The sequence below is a fragment of the Hypanus sabinus genome, unplaced genomic scaffold (assembly GCF_030144855.1).
Source record: "Hypanus sabinus isolate sHypSab1 unplaced genomic scaffold, sHypSab1.hap1 scaffold_353, whole genome shotgun sequence".
Classification (NCBI taxonomy): Eukaryota; Metazoa; Chordata; class Chondrichthyes; order Myliobatiformes; family Dasyatidae; genus Hypanus; species Hypanus sabinus.
The window spans coordinates 144,106-167,322 of NW_026781254.1; the positions used below are offsets into that span (position 1 = coordinate 144,106).

The window sequence follows — 23,217 nt, forward strand, 5'->3', positions numbered from 1 at the left end:
ACAGGGGGACATACGTGCTTATGATCTCTTCTTGCTACATAGTTTCAACTGCCAACAAAATACTTTTTTAAATCTGTAAGACGGTTTCTTTTCCTGTTTATCAGTTTCTGTTTATAACATTTCAACACATTCCTCTATAATTGCAGTGCAACAAGAACTTTTGCCCGTGATCTAGTAAGCATAATTGCCCGGCATATTCAATATGTACTTTCTCAGTGAATCTATTGCAGATTTTTCACATTCTGTCCTGATTTATGCGTGCAATACCCCGGATAACCAATACAACAATAAAGGGAGTAGATATTGTATTTCAGCTCCAGGGCTATGAGTGGAGAGTTGAAAAGTGTGCAGAGGCAGAATGGCTGAATTTAAGGAGCAGAAGTTACATGTGGGGTTTTGCGTTGGGGCGGGTTAGAGAGACCGAGAGGTAGTGTCAAGCAGAAATTGTCTATGAATGGGAAATAAAGTTGTTAATTCAGAATGTTACTGAGTGATTACAGTGCAGAAAGATGACTGTGGTGTTGGGTGAAAGGGCCTTGCTGAGAGCTGAGAAACTGGTGTGTGCAATTTTCAGACCATTTCAGGGCACTGACATACGAGGGATGAGCCCACCAGAATGCCAGAGTGGTCCATCAGGAAGGTGTTGTTATGATAGAGATTATGGAGTCACTGTTGATGATCTGTCAGAAATTATTGAGTGTCAAAAAGAGTCTCTGGGCATTGTGATGATGCGTTGCCAAGAAGTAGAAAACGAAATAGCAGTGGGAACTTTAAACACTTATTGCTGAATATTAGATTGCACAAGCCTCATATTTGCTTCATCCATGAACCAGGTTTTACTGTCCGCACTCATCCAAAGATACATTGAATTCATGCAATATCAGCACAGTGATTCCATTGTAGTTTTCATGTTGTGTCTTTGTCAAGTGCAATGTGATTATTTTAACTCTTTTTCCATTTAAGATGTTCAAGAGAAACACAAGGAGACTCTGCGGGCACAAACTAAAACGCTGAGAGTGAACACGATCCTGATGAGGGAGAAGGTGAAGGTTTTCCAGCTGGTTGATCGATACGCTGAGCTCACGATCATTTCTAATGTTCGGGATTGGAGACTGGTGGAACATGAGCTGCTGGCAAGAGGCAGAGACCATGAAAAATGGAGAAAGAAACATCTCCAAGCAGAGCTGGAAAAAGTCCGGACTCATCAGTTTTTCGACAGCAGCTTTTCCAGGAGTAAATCCAAATTTGGGAGCTCGGCAGCAGTGGCCGGATTACCAGGGATTGGGAAAACAACAATGGTACAGAAGATTGTATATGACTGGGCCACGGGGAAAATATACCAACAATTCCAGTTTGTCTTCAGTTTCAAATTCCGGGATTTAAATGCCTTTAACTGTAGAATAAACCTGAGGGAACTGATTCTGGATCAATATCCTTACTTTGAAAAATTATTGAGAGAAGTCTGGAAGAACCCACAGGGATTGCTGTTTATATTTGATGGTTTAGATGAATTCAAACACAAAATCGATTTTGCTGACAGTCGGAGAGATACAGAACCCAAACATCAGTGCCCAGATTCCGAGTGGTGGTGTGAAGTGTCTGACATTGTGTACAGTTTAATCCAGGGCAAGCTGCTCCCAGGGTGCTCAGTGCTGGTGACCACCCGCCCCACTGCGTTACATTTATTGGAAAAGGCTGAGATCAGTGTCCGGGCTGAAATCCTGGGATTCTCTGGTGAGGAACGTAAGGAATATTTCATCAGGTATTTTGAAGATCAGAGGGTCGCGGCAGCTGTTTTCAAACACGTGGAGGAGAACGAGATCCTGTACACCATGAGCTACAACCCCTCCTACTGCTGGATCCTCGCTCTGGCACTGGGTCCCTTCTTCACACAAAGAGTCAGGGACCCGCAGCGAGTTCCCAAGACCATCACCCAACTGTACTCCTACTATATTTACAACATCCTGAAAAACCACGGCCGTGAGATTGAGAAACCCCGTGATGTGTTACTCAGGGTTGGTCAGATGGCCTTCAGAGGAGTGTCCGAAAGGAAGATTGTGTTTACAGATGGAGATTTGATCAACTACAATCTGCAGCCTTCCCAGTTCCTGTCTGGGTTCCTGATGGAGCTTTTGGAGAGAGAGGATTCTTTCCGGAGTGTGCTGTACACATTCCCACACCTCAGCGTACAAGAGTTTATAGCTGCAGTCGCACAATTCCTGAATCCACATCCCACGGATATCCTGAAATTCCTCACTGAAGCCCACAACACGACAGATGGGCGATTTGAGGTATACCTCCGCTTTGTTGCTGGTCTCTCCTCCCGAATGACAGCTCGGGGCCTGGAGGAATTTCTGGGTCCATTTCCTCATCAAACAACCTGCCGGGTGATTGACTGGTTGAAGGAGGAGTTTAAACGGCAGATTGGAATGTCATCGGGTGCAGCTGGTAAAAGGAGCCTCCTGAACACATTGTACTACCTGTTTGAGTCTAAGAATGGTGGACTGGTTCAGGAGACACTGGGATCTGTGGAAACACTTTCATTCAGTGGAATGACACTGACCCCGATTGACTGTGCTGTCCTGTCTCATGTCATCGGACTCTGTGATTCAATAAAACACCTCAACTTGGAAAACTGCCACATTCAGTGTGAAGGAATCCAGCGGCTGGGACCCGGGCTGCACAAGTGCCAGGAGTTGAGGTAACTTGATTTATCTCTCACTCTGAACTGTGAAACTGTTCCATTGTGTTGTTTCAATGTGTAGAAATTTGGGTAAAACTGTAGTAAATCAGATAATGATGAATTGTGACAAACTCCAGGGAATCAGTCAGATCAATCCCCACGGACGGGAAGGTTCGGTGGTTCCTTGTGAAGGGATGTTGGAGACTTCATCAGATCAGTGAACAATGACCATTGGTTTAATGGTAGTAAATCACAGGAATGGCCGTGTTTCTCGCTGCCTGTGAGACGTCCATTGACAATGTTCCTTCTCACTGTTACTGACTCCCAGACCGACACTGACTCCAGCAGGTGGGTCAGAGATTCACACCCACTTCCCAGTGAGGGACAAGAGACCGTCAGCAGACTGTCCCAGTGAGAAGGAAAGAAATACCATTGTGAGATTGTCCTCCCCTGCCCTTCCCCGTGTGTGACTATCACCATCAGTCCACAAGTGTGACTGTGCTCACTGCCAGATACCCAGACAACATGGGTGCATCTCCTCTTCTGATTGTGGACCTCAGTTTAGACCCACCCCTCCCTTGCAATCTATTTCTGCATCCTCTCATCTTGAGTGATTATCTTTTCCCATCTGTATCCTCCTGTGGGAACTCTCATCCTCATCTTCCTCCCTCCTGCAGGTTCTGTCTTCCTATCCCTTTTCCTCGCATTGGAGTCTCATCCACTGTCAGCCATCGACATCTCCCCATTCACAAATCTTCCTCACCATGGGCGTCCATCCCATCCATCAACACTGCACTTTCCGAACCTCTCACGTCAGGAATATTTTCCGCACCATCGGGTAGAGCTGGAATATGTGGAGTTTACAGGGTCACACTGACAGCCTAAATTACTGACATTTGGTGAATACCCTGGAGCTAGGCAGTGAAGGACATTGACAGTGATGGGAACTCCGTTCAGTGATTTACTGAAGGGTTTAATATTTCGTGAAATATCCGAGTGAGAGAAATTCCCTCAGACCCACGGTTTGAATCACTTTGTTCATCAATTTGTCTGTTTGTTTTTAGACTTGGGGAGAATGAAATGGGAGATTCAGGAATAAAACTGGTGTCTGCGGCTCTCAGGAACACGGAGTGTAAAATACAGAAACTGGTGTAAGTACCAGACTGTGGGAGATTGTGTTTACAGTCACTGGGTGTCCGACACTGAACATTAATGTGATCAGTAATTGTGTTACTGATAAGCACTAGGGACTTGTACCATTTCTTGTCTCTCTGTGTTCTTCACCCTCACTCTCTTTCCTCTCCAGGATGGAGAGAGTCGGTCTCACAGATTCTGGTGCCGAGGATCTCAGCTCCGCTCTCTGTACAAATTCATCACTGATGGAGCTGGACCTGGGTATTAATGAACTGGGAGATTCAGGAGTGAAACTGGTGTCTGCGGCTCTGAGGAAACCGGAGTGTAAAATACAGAAACTGGTGTAAGTACCAGACCGTGGGAGATTGTGTTTAGTATCAAGTCAAGTCAAAGTCAAATTTATTTAAAACGCACGTTTAAAAACAACCGATGTTGACCAAAGTGCTATACAGACTAGAGCAGGTAGCTAAAATTACAAAAATAGAAGAAGCATAGACACAAACAACAAGGCACCCAGCTTATAGGCAGAAAATAAACAACACTTGGGCCGAGGCAACAAGCTAAAAAAAAACAGCCACATCAAAAAGATTCAAATGCGAGTTAATAATGGTAAATTTTGAGCCTGGACTTAAAAGAGTCAGTGTTGGGTGCAGATCTGATAGGAAGGGGAATGCAGTTCCACAGTCTAGTGGCTACAACAGCAAAGGTGCGGTCTCCCCTGAACTTAAGTTCAGATTGCGGGACAGCCAGAGGCCTCAAGTCAGCTGACCCGAGGGACTCGGAAGTAGAATAAGGGGTTAAAAGGTCTGTGATGTGAGGGGGTCAGCGCATTTAGGGCTTCATAAGCAAACAGGAGAACCTTAAAATCAATTCTAAATTGTATTGGCAGTCAATGGAGAGGGGCCAGGATAGAAGCAATATGGTCTTTCTTCCGAGCATCTGTCAGGAGCCTGGCTGCAGTGTTCTGGACCAATTGCAGACAGGACAGGGACGACTAGCTACTCCCAGTAGGCAGGGAGTTGGAGTAGTCCAAGTGGGAGGATACAAGGGTGTAGATGACTTCCTGGAGATCTTTGAAAGAGAGAAACAGCTTAATTTTGGCAAAAGTACGAATGCGGGGGCAAAAAAACAAACTGGTTTTTACTACTGCGTTAACTTGCTTGTCAAACTTAAAGGCAGAATCAGATATCACACCAAGGTATTTAACGCGGGGTTTGACAACGATGGACAGATTATCAATATTGTTGTTAATCACTTTGAAGGAGTCGGGGGTGGGGTGGAGGGGGAGTGGCTAAAAAGAACAACTTCAGACTTGTCTTCATTCAGCTGGAAGAAGTTTTGTGCCATTCAACACTGTATGTCCTCAAGGCAGTTCCTAAGGCTGTCTAGATTTGCCTGACCATTTGGTTTCAAGGGGAGGTAAAGCTGTATGTCATCAGCATAGCAACGGAAAGAAATGTCGTATTTTTGAATGACTTGAACGAGGGGAAGCATGTATATAGAGAAGAGAATGGGACCTAGGATTGAACCTTGTGGGTCTCCGCAGGAGAGACTAGCTGAGGGAGAGAAAATATGCCTATATTGATGGAGAAACTTCTATTTTTAAGGTAAGATATGAATCAGTTCAGGGCAGATCCATCAACACCATCCTCGTACTGGAGATGGTCTATTAAAATGCCATGATCCACAATATCAAACGCGACGCTGATGTCAAGAAGAATTAGAATATTAGAGTCACCTGAGTCAATAGAGAGGAGCAGGTTACTGTACACTTTCAGCAGTGCTATAATAAGCCTTAAAACCTGACTGCAATCTTTCCAGATGTTGTTTTGGTGTAGGTAGGGCAGAAAGTGATTGAGAATAACCTTTTCGAGAACCTTTGATAGGAATGGACAGTTTAGAAATAGGTCTATAGTTACTAGGTAACTAGTAACTAGTAACTAGGTCTGAGTTGTTTTTTTTTCAGGAGGGGCTGGACCACGGCACGCCTGAAGTGGTACCAGTGGCCGGAGGATGCTGGGACTGGCTGTGTTAGACATCCTTGAGGAGAGCAGTAGGAACAATGTCAAGCGGGCAGGTTGCAGGTTTCATGGTAGAAACCATCTTTGTAAGGGAAGCAGCATAATGGGTTAGAAGCAATCCAGTTTAGATATCAAAAACCAGTGAGACAGCTATGTCACGAGTGGGGGGGGAATGTTCATTCTAATGTCCCCAACTTTGGTAATGAAAAATTTTAAAAATTCTTCGCACTTAGCAAGGGACACATCTAAGCTGATACTGGGGGTGGGACAGATGATGTAATTTTTGCTACTAGGTAAGACCTTGGGATTATGAGCGTTGTTAGAAATCAGGTCAGAAGAGAATTTTCCTCTCACAGATTTAACTGCTTCCTGATATGTCTAAAGATTGTTTCTCAAAATTTCAAAGGAAATTTGAAGCTTCTCACACTTCCACTTTCGTTTGGATCTTCTGCGCTCCCTCCTCAGTGCTCTGGTGGTGTCATTAAGGCAAGGCATCCCTTTATGCTTAGGCTTTTTCTATTTAAAGGGAGCAACAGTATTCAGAATGGAAAAACAGGCGGCATTAAAAATAAGTGTAGCACTTACCGAACAGGCTAGTTTATGCCTAGGGGAAAAGGAGATACAGCCACACACCAACCCCACGTCCCGTACACGCAGGTGTTGTGAGAATCAGGTTTATGCCACGCGCGCACACACAATATCAAACTCACACCAGATACCGTTAAGCAATACATTTTAAAGAGTTTACTAAAACTAAAATCTTACTATGCAATGCAGTATATATGAAGGAAAATAAAATAAGGCAAAAGGCGCCAACTTATCAAAGTTCAGTCAGTTTAGTGCACATCGTTGGAGCTCAACCATCGAACCATTCGACCCCTCGTCGCTTGCCTCCGACCTCCACGTCCTCGCAACTAGGACTACCCCCGGTGGTTGACCGAGCAGTGCAGCGCACGTCCACATTCCTCGGCGTCTCCTTCCCGCCTCCCCTCTAAAGACCGCGAAATCCCCCAAGTTCCCAGCCTCACAAGACAAAATAACATTCCCCATTGGTTATCAAATGGATACAGTCCCCATATCAGCAAGGCTAAAGCTAAACAACTGCAAGAGAAAGCAGTTATCAGACAAAGAAACATTCCTACTCTTAACAAACAAAAGAAGCCATTTTGATTAACAAACACAGTACATTGTCCATAAGGAAGTGTACTCGCTTGCAACGCGCTACTAAAACAGACGGAGGCAGAGGGAACTGAACGCAGAATGACTTTACTGATTCAACATCGCGCGCTTGAGTTCACGCTGTCCCTGGAATGTCCGCCCAGAGCAGACCAAACGCGTGGTTCCAAATGCGCTGTCGCGTGCCAGCTCACAGCTCCCGATGGTGGTTCGAGTCGGTCGTGTGCAGGCCGCCCCCCCCCGAAACGTCCATTGGGGGAGTAAGGCCCCCAGCCTGTGTGGCTTGTCTGGGTGGCCGGTCTCGCCGGCCCTCACTTATTGCTCGATTATTGCGCCATTTTGAGGAGGTAAGCTATAAATGTCTATTCCCTGCGTCCCACCTCCACGACACACGTGGTTCCGTTGTGCCGGATCACCTTGAAGGCTCACTCGAATGGCCACTGTAGAGGTGACCTGTGCATGCCGCTCGGAATAAAAACATACTCACAGTCTTGGAGGTTTTAGGAGTGAAGGAATGCATGGGACCATGCCTGGAGGTCGGGACTGGTGCCAGGGTCTCCATCTTGTCCCATAGCATCGTTAGCACCACTGCTGGAGTTTCTTCCAAAACTCGGGCCTCTGGTACAAACTCGCCTGGGACCGTCGGGGGGGGGGGGGAGGGGCTCCGTAGACCAGTTCCGCCAAGGTGGTTTCCAGGGCCTCCAGAAGGACCCAGGGAAGCTCATCTGTCTAGTTGGGGGCCCCTGAGGCACACCATCAGGGCCGACATCAGATGTAGGTGGAATCGCTCTACCAAACCGTTGGACTAGGGATGGTACGCTGTGGTGTGATGCAACTGGGTGCCCAGGAGCTGCGCCAGTGCTGTCCACAAACCAGACAGGAACTGCGCCCTTCTGTCGGAGGTGATGTCTGATGGGAGGCTAAACCTGGTGCAGGACTCAGTGGATGTGTCTGTGAGCGGTATGGCTTCCAGCCATCTGGTGAACCTGCCTACCCTGGTAAAGATATACCTGGCACCCCGGGAGACTGGCAGGGGGCCGACGATGTCCACGTGGATGTGTTGGAACCTTTGCTTCGGCTGGATATGCTGGAGGGGAGCCTTCACGTGCCACTGGACTTTGGTGGTCTGGCACTGTATGCAGGTCCTGGCCTAGTGTCCAATCTGTTTGCGCAAACCATGGCAGACGAATCTGTCCGCTACTAGCTTGATGGACGGGTGGGCCAGGTTGTGCTGCGGGTCGGGTTTTAACGGTAGACACGTCTACCGGTAGACAGGAGTCGATCCGCTACCAGGTCGATGGAGATGTCCTCCAGCTGGAGCCCTGAAGGGCGGTGTGGTAAGCTGGGAACTCGCTGTGCGACCGTTGTGCTTATGCCAGTGCTGCGTGGTCTATTCCTGAGGACAATATGACTACTGAGTGTGTTCGCGACGACATTTTTCTTCCCTGCGATGTGGCGGGTGATCGTGGTGAATTCTGAAATAAAGGACCGGTGCCGCTGCTGCCAAGCTGACCTTGGTCCAATACCTTGGCCAGGGCGAAGGTGAGGGGCTTGTGGTCCGTATACACGGTGAACTCCCTTCTCTCGAGGAAGTACCAGAAATGCCGGACTGCCAGGTAGAGCGCTCGCAACTCACTGCGAAAACAGTGTACTTCTCCTCTGGTGGCCGTAGGTGCCGGCTGAAAAAAGCGAGTCGTCGCCACTGGTCCTCGGCGAGCTGCTCCAGGACTCCGCCGACTGCCGTGTGGGAAGCGTCGACTGTGAGTGCCGTGGGTACAATGACTCTTGGGTGCACTAGGTGGGTTGCCTTTGCCAGCGCCTCTTTGGTTTATTCAAACGCCTCTGTGGACTCTGCGTCCCATGCCACTTCTTTGGCCTTGCCGGCCATCAGGTTGAACAAGGGTCTCATGATGCGTGCCGTCGCTGGGACGAACCGATGACAAAAGTTGATCTTCCCTGCAAACTCCTGCAGGCTCTTGACCGTGCTGGGCTTGGGGAACTGGCGGATGGCCTGGACCTTGTCCGGTAGGGGAACTGCGCCATGTCGGTTGACTCTGTGGCCCAAGAAATCGATCTCAATCAGCCCGAACGGGGACTTCGCCGGATTGATTGCCAGTCCGTAATCACTCAGGTGTTGGTAAAACTAGTCCAAATGTGCAAAGTGCTATCGGTAGGAAATTCTGGCCACCAGAATATCGTGCAAGTAAATGAAAATTAATTCCAGGCCGCGTCTCACCGAATCAATGAGCCTTTGGAAGGTTTGGGCTGCATTCTTGAGACCGAAAGGCATCCTCAGGAATTCGAAGAAGCCTAACTTCTGTCAGGGTGCACTGGGATCTGATGGTATATCCAGACCAGATCGATTATCGATAAGATGGTCGCTCTAAGCAGGTACGCCTTGAAGTCCAGGATGTGGGGTACTGCGTATTTGTTGGCGGTTGTTAGTCGTTGAGCCTTCCGTAGTCACCGCAGGGCCTCCATCCTCCTGCGGTCTTGGGCACCATGTGCAGCGGGGATGCCCACGGGCTGTCTGAGCGGCATACGATTCCCATCTCTTCCACCTTACGGAACTCCTCCTTGACAAGGTGGAGCTTGTCCGGTGGGAACCTTCAAGCTCGGCCGTCCTTGCGTGGGGATGTGCTGCTGTTCGCCATGCTTGGGGTCGGCCGTGGAGAACTGCGGGGTGACTATGTAGGGGAACTCCATCAACACCCTGGCGAATTCATTTCCCGTGAGGGTCACGGAATCCATGTGTAGGACCAGTCGCTTAGCTTCTCCGAGCTGTAAAGTCTGGAACATCTTGGCGTGGACCAAACACCGGCCTTTTAGGTCGACCAGGATATTTGCCCTCATAGGAAATCTGCCCCTATCAATGGCTGTGACGGTGCTGCCAACGTGAGAGTCCGAGTGAAACGGCTGGACACGAAATGCAGTGAGATAGTTCACGGGCCGTATGTCCGAATACTGGTGCCACTGGCAGTGGTGATTTCAGTGGTGTTACGAGTTTCCATGTTCTGGAGGGGGAGGGGGAGGTTGAAGTGTCCCAGAATTTCCCGGAAAAGCAAATGGTGGACGGCAGTGGCACGCGCCTGGGCCCCATCTTTGTTGATAGAAACACCATTGTTCCGAACGTTCGTCTTTTTCCCACGTGGGTCTCGGCGGCTTCGGTTGTGCGGACTGGGCCTTTGGTCGCATGATTGTGACTTGGTCAATGCAGGCTGCTCCATGTTGCTTGTTCTGCCAAAGGACGTCTACTTTAGCCACGACACTGCATGGGTCGCTGAAATCCTCATTCGCGAAGGGGAGGCAAATGGCCTCTGGCATTTACTCGAGGAACAACTCTTCAAATAAAAGGCAGAGCTTACGGCCATCCGTGAGCGCCAGCATATCTTTCATGAGTTCAGATTGCGTGCGGTCGCCCAGGCTTTCCATGTGTAGGAGCCGTGTGGACCGTTCACGGCAGGAGAGTCAAAAGGCACAGTTCAGGGGCGCATTAAGCTTAGTGTACCAGTCCTCTGTTGCTGGCTGGCTAGGAAGTTGATGATCCGGCCTGCTATCTCCTGGTCGAGCGTGCTGATCACGTAGTAATACCGCGTAGTGTCGGCTGTAACGTCCCTGATATCGAACTGGGCCCTCAGAGAGATTGCGCTGTGCGAGTTGCTCGAACTCAAAGCAGTTTGCTGAGTCGCCAGCTCCAGATGCCGTCTGGAACGCCGGGGTCACCAATGCAGTGATGCGCAATGCGCTACTAAAGAAACACACGGAGGCAGAGAGAGCTGAACTCAGATTGCCTTTACTGACTCAACATCGGATGTTTAAATCTTCCGTCCCATGGGCCCCTGCGACCCGCGGGGCGGAAGTGACGCATGACTTTCCCAGAAAGTTCCGCCCCAAGCGGGTTGTTCCAAATGCGCCACTGCGTGTCTACCCGTGGCTCCCAATGGCGGTTCGAGTCACGCGTGTGCGGGCCGCCACAGCAGCAAGTTCCTCAGTGCTGAGGTGGGAGCAGAAGCCTCAATAATGCATCTATTAGGAATAGCTCTGAGAGCCTCAGACAACCTATTGGCAGTCGAAGAGTTAATATAGCAAGAGCAACGTACAGAAAGAAGAGATTTAGTAGGGGGAAAAGGGAGATCCGTCAGACAAGCATCAATTATTTCCACATTGCAGATCGGACAAGCAGTCGATAAGACTAGATCGAGCGTATGGATTTGCTTGTGAGTGGGACTGGTGATAAGCAAAGCAAGATTAAAAGACTCAACCAGATGCGTAAAATCACTTCGGAGAGTTTTAACGGGACAGCAAACATGAATATTAAAATCATCAAGAATCAGAACTCGATCAAAGTTGGGCATAATATTTGAAAGGAAGTCCGCAAATTGAGTGGTGAAGGAGAGCAATTAAAATGGGGATTGACCAGGCCCACTTTAATTAATCGCACCTCGAAACTGGAGAAATAATCTGAGCTCAGTAGACAGCATTTAAAATGATTCTTAAACACAGCGGCTAGACCTCCTCCGCGTCCGGACAGTCTAGGCGTGCTAAAAATGTTGCAGTCATCTGGACAAATTTCAACAAGTGGAGCAAGCTCCCCAGTGCTTAGCCAAGTTTCTGTTACCAGTAAGAAATCCAAACCCTGGGGGGGGGGAAGGTGAAAAAAGTCTCATTAGATAAGCACCTAGCGTTGATCAGAGCCACTTTGACTGGGACAACAACATAATCTGGAATGACCCCCACACCAGAAGGCGGAGGTTCTGAAAGACCTCTCCACCACGTCATTATGTGTCTGACACTGAAGATTAATGTGATTAAATTTTGTGTTACTGATAAACCCTGGGGATTTGTACTGTCTCCTGTTTCTCTTTCTCCTTCACCCTCACTCTGTCTCATCTCCAGACTGTATGATGTCGGTCTCACAGATTCTGGTGCCGAGGATCTCGTCTCTGCTCTCAGTACAAACCCATCACTGACGGTGCTGAACCTGGGGTGGAACTCTCTGACAGGCCGATCTGTCCCCGCTCTCCACCGCCTCATACAGACCCACCCGAGTCTGAAGCTGATCTGGTGAGTGTCGGTGTTAATATTCCATATGAGAAAATATTAGCGGATCTACTGGTTTTCTGGTGAAATTTGTCTGTGAGTGTTGTTGAAACATTAACCCCGGTCCCCTGTTACTGACACTGTTGTGTAAACTGTTTAATACTTCCATCTGTTTCAGGCTGTACGGGAATCAGTTCAATGAGAGAGGTGAGAAGGAACTGAATTTCTGCAAGAACCCAGACCTGGACTGACAGTGATCCTGTGAATATCTGAATGTGTGAACATCCCCGCCCTCTGGATGGGGACATTTTGGCCGATTTCCCACCTTCCATCTTCTTTAATGGCCGCACACCAGATGCAATTCTCAACGGTTTTAATGGAAACGGCTCCAGTCTCCTGCTTGGTGACATTGGAAGTGTCCCTGCATTGACGTACTGCCCCTGCCGGATGTGCGGTTTCGAGACTTCCCACATGAGACTCCGGGAATTACACAGATAGAGAGAACCTGGAGGACAGATCGCAGTCTGGGACACGGTGTCCCGGGGTGGGATTATCCCTGGAGAGACTCATTTTGCTCCCTTTGCTGAGGACGGTGCATTCGGCAGTCTGGCCGATATAATGATGTTAAATTGACAAATCCCTCGGCAGTGACCCTGGATCTGCAGCGATCCCGGACACGGCCCTGAAGTGTGATTTTATAATCATCGGTTCCCCGATGCAGAGTGACGGTGAGAAACGGGACTGATTATTCAAACTGTCACTCGTCGCCGGTCAGTTAATTGAATGTGACTGCGTGAATCGGGAGAAGCTTATTTATTCCCGCATGTCAGCAGCTCACTCATTGTTTAATTTACATTTGTCATGATGAAATTAATGAACTGCCGTAACTTCCTGTCTTGGTGTCAGACAAGTCTCATTAGAGGAGAAACAGTGATCTGGGTTTAATGCTGTCCCCTGCACCTGGTAAACTGCATTAATGGGTCTGAGCTCCTCGTACTGGTACAGCAGCGCCTCAGCACCCCTGCCCGTTCACTCCCACCTTCCGCACTCCCATTGGGACCCAGCCCTTCCCATTCACTCACACCATCTGCCTCCCAGAAGGACACGTCCAGTTCATTTCCAATGGGTATGGGATCCTGGAAACTGGCGGGACTGCCTGAATTCCGAGTTTGACAGAACTCAGAGCTGCGTTTACAGAATTTTGAGGAGAACTCCGATGGGTTTATTAGTCACACGGAAAGTCGAGGGTCCTGTGGATGTTGACGACTTTGTAACACTGATGATACTCAGGACTGAAATTGGTCTCCTGGGTGAAAGTAATGGGCTGACTGATAACGTGCACCATGGGCGGAATTAAGATGGCCGTGGTCACCTTGTTTCTCATGGCCGGCAGGGAGGGAGTGATACACTGACAAGAGAGTAGGAGTGATAGGCAGAGCTAAAAGGAGGGAGCGACGCCTTGGTTAAAATGAGCGGCAGAGAAGGACGTTGACTTCAAATGTTCGACGCCTCACTTGAAATGGCCGCTGGGAGGGAGTGACTGATTTGGTAGAAGTGAGCACAAGAGAGGGAGGGACGTGTTGATTTAAGATGGGCGAATCCTTGGTTAAAATTTATGGTTTATATAGCCTTGTGTATTGTATGTTTTAATTCTAACAATGTTCTCATTGAATAAAATAATGTATTTATCTCAGATATTCACATGTACACATATACATGTGGGTTTTGGGGAGGGGGGTGAGGAGTTTGGGAGGAAGAGGAGTGATGGGACGAGGAGTGGACTGATGAGTCAGTGAGCGTGGCGAAGTCACTGACTTAACAGGAGATGGAACGGGGAGGCGCGGAAATTCCTGTCACAAACTGGGGGCCGGCATGGAGAAGATACAGATGGGGTGAGGAGCAGGGAAACGACAGGAAGAAAGCGGCTGTGGTGGAACAGGGTGGGAGCTCGATGTGATGGGACTGGGAGGAAGCGGCTGGGAGGAAGGCAAAGTGATGGGACTTTGAGGGAGGGGAAGTAATGCGAAAGTATGTGATAGGATGGGAGAGAATGGTCTAAGAAGACAGGGTGGGGAGGAAGAGTATGGGGAGTGTGGGTGAGTGACTTTTTCAATAATGGAAGAAGGATGGGTGGTGACTTTTCCTTCGCAAATAAGACGAGCTGCTAGAAAGGGGGGCGTGGATGGAGCAAGGGGGGAGTGAGGGGTCGGCGGCGCAGTTAGGGTAGACGTGACGGAAGGTTAAGTGCCTCAACGGAGGGAGAAGGAAGAGACTCACTCAACGACGGAGGGAAGGGATTAGATGGGGGAGCGAAATTTCTCATCAGGAAATGTCCACCTCCCAAGATGTGGTGGATGGCGGCATAAAAGACAAGGGGACAAAAAGGGGAGGGTGTCAGGGCTGAAGGGGTGAGCAGCGGAGTGATTCACTGGGAACAGAAAGAGAGAGGGCGATGAGGAGAGGTGGAAATTGGCTTTGCAAAATGGCCACCAACCGGCATACGATGCAGAGCATAGAGATGGCAGGGAGAGGAGAGCGAGGGGAGGGAGGGAAGGGGTTTGCGAGTGATGGGGTGGGAAGGAGGTTGACCAGATGGTGAGAGTGAGAGAGTGACGCACTTCGTGGTGGCAGAAGTGGGAGGAAGTGTCTCACACTTTCACAAAATGGCTGTCGGGAGGTTAAATGAAAAGTTGGGAGAGCGAGAAGGGACGGAAAGGTGAGGAGTGATGAAGAGTTGAGACTGAATAAACAAGGATGGAAGTGAGTGGAACGTGAGGAAAAGGGTGCGACTATTTCTACGATGCAGGGAGAGCAGTTATCAATGGTAAAAATGACAAAATTACCGCCAGCCAGGGTGAGATGGGCGGTGACAGAGGGGAAACGAACAGAGTGGAGTGTTTCAGGAGTGACAGGATGGCAAGGGTGGGACAGCGAGTCGTTACAAAGGAGCTGGAACTGGGAGTAACTAATGGGAGGAGTGTAGCAAAGAGAAGAGGGTGTCACCGTTAACGTACACCATCACGCTCATGCCGCGCCCCGTCTCCAAAATACGACCTCGATTTATGTTTTACTTATTTTGCTGCCCTCCTCAAGTCGCTCAAGCCCGAATCCTTCGGTCTGTCCCGTGCACCGGGGAACGTGTCGTCACTGGGGCCTGTAGAAGGCATTAGTGGGCGCGGGCTTGCTGGAGAAGATGGAGGCGAGGTCTGTTGATGCCGGCTATTTAGCGTGAATCTCCACTATTTTCTGCAGCGTGAGGGAGGGGGAGAAATCAAATTGAGGAGGGGAGGGGAGAAAGAGAAGGTGAGGCGAAGAGGCGAGACGAATAAAACCATCATCGCCCAAGGTCATCCATTACTCAGGACTTCAGCCTCTCCTCTCTCTCCCACTCCCCCCCCATCCTCTTTTCTCTCTCCGTCTCTTCCTGAACTCTCTCACCATCTCTTCTCGCTCCTTTCTCACCCCACACTATCCTCTCTCCACCTCCTCTCGCCATCCTTTTTCCCCCTTTCTTCCCTCCGCCCCCATCTCTCTTTGTAACCCTCCCGCTCTCTTTCTCCCCGTCTCTCCCCACCCCCTTTTCATCTCCCCCTCTCTTCTATGACCCATCACTCGCCGTACACACCCCGTGCACAGGAAGATCCCACTCACCACAGGAAGGTGTGCGGTGCAGCACCCGATGTTCCTACAGTTGATAATGTCCCTGAGGACGGACATCAACAGAGAGACCAGGCAGTTTACCAGCAAAATCACCGTAATCCCGCTCACAGACCTCTGATAGAGAGAGGGGTGTGTGGGAGAGGAAGATATGGTGTTTGGCGGAGAGACATGGGAGGGAGAAAGAGTCTGTCGGAAAGAGGAGTAGAGCGGAAGAGGGAGAAATGTGGTGAGAGAGAAAGGTGAGAGACAAGAGGGGCAGGAGAGGTGAAAGACAGACAGGAGGAGAGGAGCGAAGGAGGGGTATTTGTAGAGATGGCCGGGGAAAAGAGAGGAAGGAGAGAGATGGGAGACGGAGAGTTGGGTGTGAGGTTGTGAGGTAGGTGGAGGTGGGAGACAGAGACGGGGAAGAAGAAAGGGGCATGCTGAAGAGAGGGGAAAGGTAGGAAAAAGATGGGCGTAGGGAAGGGGAGAGAAAGGAGCGGTGGGGGCGAGAATAGTTGATAGACGAGTCAGAGATGGAAGAGAGTGGAGAAAGACAGGGTGGGGAGAGAGAGGAAAGGGGTAGAGAAACATGAGAGGCAGGAAATGAGAGAGATCGGATAAGAAGCGGGACAGAAATATGGAAAGCACAGGAGGGAGAGAAAGGTGAGATGGAAGGGGATAGAGATGGAGACGGATGAGTGGAGAGAGGGGTGAAAGGGAGAGAGTGTGTGACGGAGCGGGAAAGGGAGGTGAATGACAAAGGTGAGCAGAGGAGATGAGAGCTAATAGACAGAGAGGGGAGAATTGAGAGTGTGAAAGAGAAGGGACGTGTGAAAGTTCATCTGGAGGGGTAGAGAGTGGTGAGAGACGAAGGAACGAGAGAGGAAGAGGTAGTGAGACAGTGAGAACGAGATAAAGCCTATAATAAAGAGGAGGGTAGCTTTGGTGTTGAAGGGATAAAAGGAGCAGATAGAGACGGTGGAGAGGGAAGGAGAGGGTTGGCCGGGGAGAGGGAGGAGTGAGCGCGAGGAGGATGTGTTTAGACTTCGGGGGGTAGTGGAGAGAAGTCTCTGTTAACTCTGTGTTAGAACTGTAGATCTCTATCAACAGTAAGCACCAAGTTTTGGTTTATGGTTCCCTGAAAGTGGAATCTCAGGTCTACGGGGCGGTGAAGGCAGCATTTCACAGGCCAGCATTCATCGGACAGGAGAAGGGATGTCACGTCGCCATTGTTCATATAGTTGCGAGGCCGCCGCACTTGGAGAACCGGCGCTCCGTATTGGCCGCTCTCCATTAGGAAACATAGTAATGAGCTTGAAAGAATGTAGAGGGAGATTTACGAGGATGTCGCAGGTGTTACAGAAACATAAATAAAACAAAAAAACTACAGCACAATACAGGACTTTCGGCCTAGAAAGCTGTGCCGAACATGTTCTTACTTTAGAAATTACCTAGGGTTACACATAGCCCTCTATTTTTCTAAGCTCCAAGTTCCTATCCAGGTGTCTCTTAAAACTCCCTATCGTATCCGCCTCTACCACAGTCGCCGGCAGCCCATTCCACGCACTGACCACTCTCCGAGTAAATAACTTACCTCTGATATCTCCTCTGGGGTATGAACCTTAAAGCACCTTAAAACTGTCCCCGTTCATTTTCGCATCATCTTTTACACCTCTATCAGGTAATCTCACATCCTCCGCCGCTCCAAGGAGAAAGCGCCGAGTACCTCAACCTGTTCTCATAAGGCATGCTCCCCAATCCAGGCAACACCTGTGTAAATTTCATCTGCACCCTTTCAATGGCTTCCACATCCTTCCTGGAGGCGAACAGGATTGAGAACAGTACTCTAATTGCGGTCTCACCAGGGTCATATATAGCTGAAACATTACCTCTCAGCTCCTAAATTCAATTCCACAATTGATGAAAGCCAATACACCATACGCCTTCTTAACCACAGAGTCAATCTGCGCAGTTGCATTGAGTGTCCTGTGGTCTCGGACCCCAGATCCCTCTGATCCCCCACACTGCCAAGAGTCTTACCATCAATACTATATTCTGCCATCACATTTGACCTACCAAAATGAAACACCTCAGACTTTTCACACCACCTACCACTTCTCAGTCGAGTTTAGCATCCCATCCATGTCCCGCTGTAAACTCTGATATCCCTCCATACTATCGACAACACCCCCAAGTTTTGTAACATCAACAAATTTACTATCTCATTCCTCAACGTCCTCATTCAGGTCATTTACAAAAATAAAACATCACGAACAGAAGATGTCTCAGAACAGATCCCTGAGGCATACCACTGGTCACCAACCTCCATGTAGAATATGACCGTCTACAATCACTCTTCGCCTTCTGTGGGCAAGCCAATTCTGGATCAACAAATCAGTGTCACCTTGGATCCCATGCCTCCTTACTTTCTCAATAAGCCTTGCATCGGACGCTTTATCAAATGCCTTGCTGAAATCCATATCCTCTACATCTGCTGCTCTACAGTCATCAAGGAATTTTGAGCGCCTTTGACAAAGCCATGCTTACTATTCTTAATAATATTATGACTCTCCAAATGTTCATAAATCCTGCCTCTGAGGATCTGCTCCATTAACTTACTAAACACTGAAGTAAGACTCAATGGTCTAAAATTTCCTGGGCTATCCCGACTCTGTTTCTTGAATACGAGAACAATATCTCAACTCTCCAATCATCCGGAAACACTCCTGTCCCCATTAATGATGCAACTATCATCACCAGAGGCTCAGCAGTCTCCTGCTTTGCCACCCACAGCAGCCTGGGAACATCTGCTCAGGTCCCGGAAATTAATCAAATTGATGCTTTCCAAAAGCTTCAGCACATCCCTTTTCTTAATGTCTGTATGCTCAAGCTTTTCAGTCCACTGTAAGTCATCCCTACAATCGCCAAATCTTTCTTTCTTTGGGTCCATACACACCATTCCACTATCACATTTGATTGGTCCTATTGTCTTTCGTCTTATTTTCTTGCTCTTCACATACTTGCAGAATGCTTTGGGATTCTCCTTAATCCTGTCCGCCAAGGCCTTCTCATGGCCCCTTCCAGCTCTTCTGATTTCATTCTTAAGCTCCTTCCTGCCAGCCTTATAATCTTCCAGATTCATATAATTATCTAATTTTTTGAAACTTTCGTAAGCTCTTCTTTTCTCCTTGACTAGATTTACAGCGACCTTTGTGCACCACGGATCTTGTACCCTACCGTCCTTTCCATGTCTCATTGGAACGTACCTACTCAGAACCCCACACAAATATCCCCTGAACATTTTCTACATTTCTTTGGTATGTTTTCCTGAGGACATCTGTTTCCAATTTATGCTTACAAGTTCAAGCCTGATAGCTTCATAGTTCCCCTGACTCCAATTAAAGGTTTCCCTAACTTGCCTGTTTCTCTCCTCTCCAATGCTATGGTAAAGGAGATAGAATTGTGATCATTATCTTGAAAATGTTCTCCCACTGAGAGAACTGAAACCTGATCGGGTTCGTTTCCAAATACCAGATCAAGTAAAGCCTCTCCGCTTGTAGACCTATATACATATTGTGCCAAGTAACCTTCTTGAACATACCTAACAAACTCCACACCACCTAAACCCCTTGCTCTAGGGAGATGCCAATCGGTATTTGGGAAATGACAATCTCCCATCACAACAACCAGGTTTTTATTACACCTTTCCAAGGTGTAATGTCGCTGTTACTACTGGGTCGTCTATAAAAATACCTACAGTGTTATTGACACCTTCAAGCTCCTAACCTCCCCCCACAGAGACTCCGTAGTCAATCCCTCCATGACTCCCTTCTCTATCTCTAATCAACAGTGCCACACATCAATCTCTCTTATCTCCCACCCCGTCCTTTCTGAAACATATAAACCCGGCACTTGAAGTAACCATTCCTGTCCCTGCGCCATCTAATTCTCTGTAATGGCCACAACATCGTAACTACAAGTACTGATCCATGCTCTAAACTCTTCTGGTTTGTTCATAATAAACTTTGCATTAAAATAGACACATTTCAAACCATCGGTCTGAGCGCCGCCCTTCTCTATCACCTGCCTATCCCCACTCTCGCTCTGTCCGTAAGCTTTCTCTGCATCTGAGACAACTGCTTCTTCCTCCGTCTCTTCAATTCGCTTCCCACCGCCCAGCAATACTCTTCCCAATAGCCTTAGCGAACACCCCCGCCAGGATATTGGTCCTACTGGGATTCAAGTGCAGCCCGTCCTTTTTGTTTAGGTCACGCCTACCCAAAAAGAAGTTTCACTGATCCATTAATCTGAATCCCTGCCCCCTGCTCCAATCCCTCAGCCACGCATTTATCCTCCACATCATACTATTCCTATACTCATAGTTGCGTGGCACAGACAGTAATTCCGAGATTACTATCTTTGAGGTCCTGCATCTCTGCTTCCTTCCTAAATCCCTGTTTTCAGAACCTCCTCACTTTTCCTACCTATGTCACTGGTACCAATATGTACCACGGCCTCAGGCTGTTCTCCTTCCCACCAGAATATTGTTGCCACAATCAGAAACATCCTGGACTTTGGCGCCTGGGAGGCAAACTACCATCCGTATTTCTTCCCTTCGTCCAGAGAATCGCGTTTGACCTACAAACTACAGAGTCCCCTCACACTACTGCCTTCCTCTTCCTTTTCATACCCTTCTGAACCACAGGGCCAGACTCTGTGCCAGAGGCGCGTCCACTGCTAACCCCCCCCCCCCCCCCCAAAGTACACAAACAGGAGTATTATTTTTAAGGGAGACAGCCACAGGGGTATCACCTAGTCTCTGTCTCATTCCCTTCACACTTATCTGTTTCTCGAGGCCCCGGTGTGACTACCTGCCTATAGCTCCTATCTACCACCTCCTCAATCTCCCAGATAAGATCAAGGTAATCGAACTGCATCTCCAGCTCCCTAACGCGGTCCCTAAGGAGCTGCAGCTCGACGCACCTTGCGCAGATGTTGCCGTCCAGGAGGCTGGGAGTCTCCAGGACACCTCACATCTGACACCCCACACAGACCAACGGCCTCACACGGACACCTCCTGTCTCTAATTCTGCACAGGCAACGACCTCACCTTGTCCCGTTATCGCTTGAGCCCTTTGAGACAAAGCCCTGCTACTCTATCTCCCTCTACTCGTTCGCCCGCTCTGTAAAGCCTTCTCGCTTTTAAACTCTCCTCGCTGTTCCAACTGGTTGACTTACACGCGCTTGCGCAATCATTCCCCGATCGAACTGCTAGTGAAATAATCGGGTGTTCTGTACATTCCTAATACCTGCCTTCACTGACGGGAGAGGTCATAATGCGATAATATTGCTCTGAATCGGATAACGTAGCGTTTCTTTTCCCAATAGGTAAAGTATGTGGTTGCAGTGGAGTCGATGTCTAGGTGTATCACTAGGAATCTGTCGAAGATGTGGCAGATCAGATAAGAGCGGAGTATCTGTCATTCTCACGTTGAAGTGCAGAAGGAAGAGATTTTCCATACAGATGTTTAAAATTATTAGCGACATATTTGTGATCAGTACTGATAACAATTTCCACATATAAGTTGCATGTAATAGGAAGGGCATAGGTTTCGTGAAAGTGTAGGTTTAGCTTAAGTTAGCGTGAGATATTGAGTTGTTAGTTTCCGTATGTCGTAAGGAAATGACTCCGCCGTTTAGTCTCACACCTGCCGCCCCTGGCTACTGTACTTTCAGTGCATTGGGGGGAAAGACGGTTCTGAGTGCATGGACTACTCCCTATTCATCACATTTTGATTCTTATGGCACTGTCTTTGTCTGTGCCCTTCTCCACCGCCATCGTGAGGCAGACTGGATGCCTTGCAACGATGGGAATTAACTGAGATTTATTTTTCCCTTAAAGCTGCTGGACTGCCATGTCACTGCTTTTATGGTGATGTTCATGTCCTTTTCTCGTCCCTAAAGAAAGACCAGTATTTCACTCCCCACCGAGATTGAATAAGGCTCCATGATCTCCAATTTTCTTGACCCCGTTCCGAGGATGACTGTTAACTAGTTTGTCTCTCCACGCAGTCTCTTGGTTTTTACTGGGTTTTCCATTGATATTGTTTTGGGCAGAGGTCGTCCATTCACCACCATTTTCTCCCAACCTCTCTCCAATTTGATTGGGGTTACCTTTCATCGAGGTTCCATACTCCGACTAATGGACAGACTATGAGGATGAGCACAAGACGTACAAAAAGGCTGGATGAACTCAGCAGGTCGGTCAGCATCCATTGAAAAAAAAACAGTCAACGTTTCGAGTCGAGTCCCTTCGTCATGTCTAAAAAAGGAGGGGGCAGGTTGGGGGGGAGGGTGGAAAACCAATCAGAGGAAAGACCAAAGGGTGGGGGAGGGGAAGCAGGGAGGGGATACGCAGGAGAGGCGAAGAAGTAATCTAAGGGGTAGTAGAAGAAGGCAGAGTCATGAAAGGTGATAGGCAGCTAGAAGAGGAAGCAGAGTGAAGGTGGGATGCGGGAAGGGAGAGGGAGGGAATTACTGGAAGTTGGAGTATTCGATGATCATATCAAGGGACTGGAGACTACCCAGACGGTATATAAGATGTTGTTCTTCCTACCGAAGTTTCGCCTCATCATGGCAGTAGAGGAGGCCATGTCTGGACATATCCGAATGGGAATGTGAAGCAGTGTTGAAGTGAGTGACAACCGGGAGATCCTGTCTGTTGTGACGGACGGAGTGGAGGTTCGCGACAAAGCGGCCCCCCAATCTGCGTCGGGTCTCGCCAATGACCGGGAGAACCGGATGCAATAGATTCCCCCAACAGACTCATAAGTAAATTGTTGCCTCACCGGGAAGGACTGTTGAGGATGAACAATTGGCTGCCTCTCGTAGTGATCATTTAACCTTGGCCGAGTTCTCCCATAACTTCCTTCACCTATCGACATTGGGTATGACTCCTTTCGAATGTCAAATTTGAGTTTCACCCCACTCTGAACAGGGTGTAGTGGTTAAGGTTCCCTTAGCAGAACAATTTCTTCAGAAGTGGAAATAAAACCTAAAACGTTCCAGAGCTTTTTGCTCAACCCGGCAACAGGCCAGCGCCAACAGAAGGAGCCAGCTGGGTCTCCCTTTCTAAATTTGTCAGCGGATCTGGCCTTCAAACTAAAGATTCTCTACTGGATCTAGCATGGAGGAAAATAGCTGTTCTCTTTATGGATGGCATCAAAGTCTTTCGGAAAATTAACCGCGTAGCATGCAGGTTACAGCTTTCCCGTTCTGTGCGATATCATCCCACCTTTCAATTATCTCTTTGATCCCAGTCTCCACGCCCGACCAAGGATCGTAGATGGCGACTCTATCTGCACCGTTCATAGACATTAAGGGGGATAATTAACATAGTTGAGACTGCAAGGGTTATGGTCAGCATATGAGTGTTGTGTTCATTCCAGTGATATTGTGGATCTTGGCGTTATGTCGGAACACCATTGTGTTCGTGGTCAGCGGGTGCCGGCAGGAGGGAGG

The 23,217-nt window shown here is 48.6% G+C and overlaps 1 protein-coding gene across 4 annotated transcripts in view; it reads left to right on the forward strand.

The window, feature by feature from the left end:
* The window catches only part of LOC132388577 (NACHT, LRR and PYD domains-containing protein 3-like), an 84,549-nt gene extending 70,904 nt beyond the window's left edge, over positions 1 to 13,645 (forward strand). For all 4 annotated transcript variants that reach the window (XM_059960954.1, XM_059960955.1, XM_059960953.1 and 1 more), the window contains 5 exons: positions 964 to 2,701; positions 3,748 to 3,834; positions 3,990 to 4,160; positions 11,911 to 12,078; positions 12,233 to 13,645. In XM_059960954.1, coding sequence (XP_059816937.1) covers positions 964 to 2,701; positions 3,748 to 3,834; positions 3,990 to 4,160; positions 11,911 to 12,078; positions 12,233 to 12,305 — 2,237 coding nt within the window. In that variant the 3' untranslated portion in view covers positions 12,306 to 13,645. The remainder of the gene's footprint in view (positions 1 to 963; positions 2,702 to 3,747; positions 3,835 to 3,989; positions 4,161 to 11,910; positions 12,079 to 12,232) is intronic.
* Positions 13,646 to 23,217: the final 9,572 nt, after the last annotated feature.